The following is a 5,661-nucleotide window of genomic DNA, read 5'->3' as shown; positions in this document are numbered from 1 at the left end:
TACATTGTGGTAACTAGTTTATAGTTTACACTGTATAGGATTAATATATAGTATGGATTTGGGACACATCTTATGATTTCTGTTTGTGTGGAACAAACTGTGACGAGTTGTTTTCATTCTGTGGTCGAGAGAGTGTGGTGGATGTTTTGCATTTGTTCATGTCAGCCATCAGGACGTGGTTATGCTTGTGACCCATAATGGTTCATGTGATGCACTGACGATGCTTTTCAAACCCCTGATGTATTTTGTCAGGTTTCCACCAGAGGGCAGAATTGGCATTAAATATAATGTCTTGTTGCTTCTTATGCAAGTATGGTGTAATATTTTTTAAAACAAAGGTTCTTAGGAAGGCAAAACATGAGTTTTAAACATTATTTTTATGTATTAAAAAAAAGGTACAAAATGGGCAAATAAAAGATTGTGATTCAAGTTTGCATAGGTGATACAAACATCAGATGCTAGCAATGTTTCATCAAAGTCCATGCACGTCTGTGCCCAAAATTAAACTGTTTGGCTGAAGATCTCGCAATGAGCTTATGATTTCCATTATGTATGTGCATGTCCTCTAATGTCTTCAGAGCGTGTTGAGGCTCTTCAGCCTCCGCTCAGTGAGGAAGCGGTGTGTCTGCTGGTTTGGGTTTTGGTCGTTAACTCCAGCAGAAGCACTGAAGTAGGACAACATGGACCTGTTCTTTTGCCGCTGTGCTGCCTTCTCCCCATCCTCCTCATCATCGTCCCTGAGAACAGATTTAACAAAAAAAATGACTGATTTGTTCACTGTGGTTAGTCTCATATCATCTCCTGAGGTAAATCGATTTTCACAGACATTAAGTGTGGAAATCAAAGGGGTTGTGGTTTTCACACACTAACACATGTAATTATTCTTACAGTCATGTGAAAAATTAAGAACACCCCAAGGAAAGTGTTGACTTTTTCAAAATATTTGAACAAGCAAACATATGATCCGCTTTGAAGCATTGCAAGGTGATATAATCAAAGAAATGACCACAGAATTTATATTCGGTAGTCATTTCTATAATTTAAATTAAAAATAAATAAATAAATGGTGGATAAATGGATAAATGGTGAAGTTTACGTACACTCCTCCATTTATCAGAACCTTAGATACATACAATTAGAATCAGGGGTTCCAAATTAGTTGCCAATGCTTAGAACCTCTTTTGGGAGTGTAGGTGGAACCTACTTATTTAAACCTCTGACATCAAGGGCCTGGTGTTCTTTTTACTATCGAAGTATGTGGTTTCATCATGCTAAGATCTAAAAAGCTCTCTAAGGCCCTCAGAAATAAACGTTGTGGATGCCAGTGAGTCTGGCATGGATATGAAAAGATCTCCAAATTATTTGAAATAAATCATTCCACCGTAAGGAAAGATCATCTACAAGTGGCGCAGATTTCAAACGACTGCCAATTTGTCCAGGACTGGCCGCCGCAGCAAATTCAGCCCAACAGCAGACTGTTGGATGCAAAAAGAAGTCTCCGCCAACTACAATATTTCATCACAGGATTTACAGGTAACTCTTGCAACTGTTGGTGTCAAAGTGCATTCATCTACAATCAGAAAGAGATGGCACAAATCTGACCTGCACGAGAGGCAAGCCAGGAAAAAGCCTTTTTGCTGTCCAAAAAGAGCATTAGAGCAAGACTACTAAGCCTAACCCTAAAATTCTTCTCATCTGCCAAACACTTGGTAATAAATTCAAGACACCAATTTTCTCAGAAGAATCACCAAGGGCACAGATACTGTAAATCACGTTTTAATGCTCAATTTCAATGGTAGTTTTCTTTAACTCCCTAAATCAACCTCTGTCTTTATACATCTAAGGTCTTTGGTCAAAATCAAGTGTGAAGGCTCTTTACCAGTGGACAGTCACCGCCTTGCTGTCCATCAGGGTTTGGGCAGTGCTCCAGCTAAATCGAACAAACTGAGGGTAACCAAACACTGGGTCCAGGTACTTCAACAGCCACGCTTTAGTCTTGGGGTCTGAAAACACATGAAACAGTTGGTCTCAGTGACCGTTTATCTACATGCAGTTTCTACATGCATTGATAGTTTTCTGACGGTCGTAGTCTTGTTCAGGTAGTGTTATGAGTGACACTGATGGATGTCATTATGGAATGATTATTATAGCTGTTGATTGTTCCTGTTACCATTCGGGTATCCTGAGCCATAATCTGTATCCACCTCTCCCAGGTCCTCAGCAAAGTTCCAGGCTTTTACAACACGATCCCTGGCAACCTGAAAAAGATCAGACAACATAAGAGAAGCCATAGATCAAATCTGAACAGATCTTAAAATGTGGACACTGAGGTTTTCAGCGGCACCAATACTTGGTACATAATCCTAAATTCAAGAAACAGTAAGGCCACTGAAGTAACAAGGAAACCAACACAAGCATTCATGGCAACTGTAATACTTATCTACCGCTACTCATTATTCAATCTGCACTAACTCCTTCTCTCCGCTCTGAAGTTGGACTAACTGGATTAGCTAATTGTTCGGATGCCAAAGCCACACACACCGTAATTCACTTTTAATTTTAACAATGCGGCAATGGCACTATTCAGTTTTGAAATGATTCAGACATATCAGCTAACTATTTGCAACCCAACATGAGAATTAACTTTGCTGAATTCAAACGGGATATCAACTACAGATATGCTTGTCATAAATTTCCTTCCCTACTCTAAAGGGAAAAGAGGTCTGAGACTGAACAAAAATTTGCTTTACTATTCCCAGCATTCATAAGATCATTTCTCTCAGTAAAGACAGATGAAAGGATGAGATTCACAGTGAATCGCACTTCTGAACATGTTAAAGACTGCACAGCTGTGAGGTTTAGCATAAGAAGAAAGGGAGGTCTGTTGACTGACAAACTGTAATAATTCAGGAAGTGAATGAGAGAGAAGAAAAAGGCTTAGATAGCATCTTGATGGTCTTCACTAACCTTCGCACAGATACTGGCTGCACTGACAATGGGAAAGAGGGAGTCGGCCTTTGGCCTCACAGTCACTTCGATACCCGGGAACCGCTGCGAGAGTTTCTCCTCATACTTCTCTGCTGGGCCGACTGTGTCAACATAAACCTGCAGAACACCAGACAGAACGGACATAGTGAAGAGAGAAGGGGGATAAGGAGTAAGGTCACTGCAAGCTGAGGGTCTTCATGAAAATGATCAACGACTTTCTTACCCAAACTAGAGATAAATCTGTCCACTGAGGACAAACGCAAAACCTGAGTACAGGAAAAGTAGCTCTTAACATTAACCATTTGCTAACGCACTGCCTGCAATTTGTTTTGAGCCCACATGGGGCACACACCTCGGTTACCTTATCCAGTTACAGTACTAAAAACTGTAAAACCTGGAGCCTTCAAATATAGAAGAGCCTGTGTCCCTCTTTGGTCAGCACAATTCATTCATGCTCTTCAGGGCCAGTAATTGACAAAAAGAGGACAAATCATCCTGGCTGCCTGTAATAAGCACAGTCTAAAGCACGGTGTGGCTGCATGAAAGTTGGGGATTTATTGCATTTCAATGGCCTAACTAAAGATGCAAAAACCTGCTCTATATGGCTGGAAAGGATTACATTAAAGCCAGTTCATATAGACATATAGACACAGCAGAAAATGGGACTTACAAAACACAATATAACATTAAATGCACACATTTATACTCATGTAAATTACTTGTTTACCTCTTTGAGCTGTACTCCACTGTCCAAGGCATACTGTACTAGAGCAATCGCTGTATCGTGTGAAAGAGCGTTCAGGTTGTATTTTGTCCTTGAAGCAAACGCAAAGATTTGGTTAGTGCGTGTGAATTTAAGTAAGAAGCCTCTGTGTGCATGATTCCGTATGTGCCAAATACCTCTGTAACATGCTGGTAGAGATGGTGTTGGGGGAGAGAATCTGCAGTGCCCAGCCCACATAATTTCTGGCTTCATCCAGTTTTTGGAAAAGGTTCTCCCTTTCTGCTTCTGTTAGGGTCTTTGAATCTATTAAGGGAGTGATAAAATTAATCAATTTAAGGATGCATTGGAGAGATTTTACTTGTCATTATGCCAGTGAGTAAATTATGCAGTAAATTATGCAGTAAATTATGCAGTAAATTATGCAGTAATCAGTATGCATATTAACATGCAAGTAGTATCTTTTATCTACAGTTGTCTAACCAATGGTGGTAGATGATGAACAGGCCAACTTTACTTCTTTTGGAAGATTCAAAGGAAAGTCAGAAAAATCATGCTGAAGAAGGCTGTGCACCCTCCTTTTCAAATCACCGTGGGCCGGCCAACCGGATTACCTGCCACTTTCGAGCCCTTCAGCTCCTCCTTTTTGGAAACTGGACAGAAACATATTCCGTACACCATGGGCCCTGGGTCACAAAAACACAAATATTACAAGTGTGCATACCACGTGCCCTTACTGTGTAGTCGTGCTAAAACAAATGACAGTAAATCAAATCGTGATCTCAACAGCATACCCAGCACAGGCCCCCTGCCCGCCTCGTCAATACCCAAGCAACAGTCCTCCATCCTGCAGACATCAGGGATCTGGGAGGCCAGGCGGCAGCTGACAGAGTTGTCTGTTTCGAAGGGACTGAGATCCATGACTGCTGGCAGAAGAAACACAAGCTGAAGCTTTTGGAGCGCCCCCTCACAGTCCCCCGGCCCGAACATCGTTGTAAGAGCAGTAGTTGGACCTTAGACATGCTGCGTGTGCCAGACACCCTACAGATATCCCGGGACTGCGAGGAAGAGCGAACCCCTCTGTGCACACCCTCAGCCCTGAAACTAGGCGACTTCATCGCGTTTGGGGGGTAGCTACAACTCCATGTCGTGTCAGCTACACGAATGAGAGACACACACGGATGTTGTGTAGCTCCCGTACTGTGTTATGATGTCGTGGCTAAATGCTACACACTGTTGATACAGTTCAAAACACTTCAACGGACCTTTTTTTTTTTTTCTTTTCGAACGAGAATACGCAGACGTTTCCTGTTTAAATGATGAGTTTGGGTTGTTCCGAGAAAACATTTGGGTAGCACATGTCATGATAAAGCTGACTAAAGCCAAATTTTACCTATTTAAACGGCTACTTTCATCAGCTTGGTGCTGTGTTTGTCTGTTGTGGATTTGGCGCCCCAGGAAGGATGTCTTCTTCTTCGTCGTCTTCTTCCTCTTCTTCTTCTTCGTCTTATTTAAAAATGTAGGCGCGTTACCGCCACCGCATTGTCTGGAGTCTCGTTTGCCGCCAGCATTTTACTTCATAATATTTTACTTAAATTACAGTTGTTGCCTGCGCCGATAATTGTCTGTAGCTGTCTCGCATCCAGTTATTGGCTAATGTGATTTAATCCGATGGTGACTAAAGTGAAGTAACGGTAGCAATACCTCAAAGTAAAAGTCCTTTACTTAAGTAAAAGTACAAATACCGCAACTTAAAAGTCCGGCATTGAAAATGTTACTTATGTAAAAGCAATGTCATATAACCAGGAAAGTTCACTTCATGTAATAAAAGTACTCATAGTGCAGAAAAATGTTCCCTCTTAAATTATGAGACTGTTATACTATTATTATTATCACTTATTATTATTAATGATGTGTAAACAGCATTTTACTGTTGTACTTGGTAGAAGTGG

General features: G+C 41.1%; 1 protein-coding gene across 1 annotated transcript; it reads right to left on the bottom strand.

The window, feature by feature from the left end:
• Window positions 1-358: 358 nt before the first annotated feature.
• rnaseh2a (ribonuclease H2, subunit A) lies at window positions 359-5,233 on the bottom strand. Its single transcript, XM_040145031.1, has 9 exons — window positions 5,103-5,233; window positions 4,504-4,632; window positions 4,324-4,395; window positions 3,889-4,015; window positions 3,716-3,803; window positions 2,968-3,105; window positions 2,171-2,258; window positions 1,880-2,003; window positions 359-737 (listed from the first exon to the last, which is right to left on the bottom strand). The coding sequence occupies exons 2-9, from the start codon at window positions 4,628-4,630 to the stop codon at window positions 575-577; spliced, it is 927 nt and encodes a 308-aa protein (XP_040000965.1). The 5' UTR covers window positions 4,631-4,632; window positions 5,103-5,233; the 3' UTR covers window positions 359-574.
• Between the last annotated feature and the right edge of the window lie 428 nt (window positions 5,234-5,661).

The sequence above is a fragment of the Xiphias gladius genome, chromosome 15, assembly GCF_016859285.1.
Source record: "Xiphias gladius isolate SHS-SW01 ecotype Sanya breed wild chromosome 15, ASM1685928v1, whole genome shotgun sequence".
Classification (NCBI taxonomy): Eukaryota; Metazoa; Chordata; class Actinopteri; order Istiophoriformes; family Xiphiidae; genus Xiphias; species Xiphias gladius.
The sequence above is the reverse complement of the archived record's forward strand: the minus strand, read 5'-3'. Positions and strand labels throughout refer to the sequence as shown.

What these genes read in the sequence shown, in the direction of transcription:
- rnaseh2a (XM_040145031.1), bottom strand. Translation starts at nt 4,630, where the DNA reads ATGGATCTCAGTCCCTTCGAAACAGACAACTCTGTCAGCTGCCGCCTG. An exon ending in GTGGAGTACAGCTCAAAGAG is followed by an intron (nt 3,106 to 3,715) that starts GTAAACAAGTAA and finishes GGTGTTCTGCAG; the next exon opens with GTTTATGTTGACACAGTCGG. An exon ending in AAGGCGGTGACTGTCCACTG is followed by an intron (nt 738 to 1,879) that starts GTAAAGAGCCTT and finishes ATCTGTTCTCAG; the next exon opens with GGACGATGATGAGGAGGATG.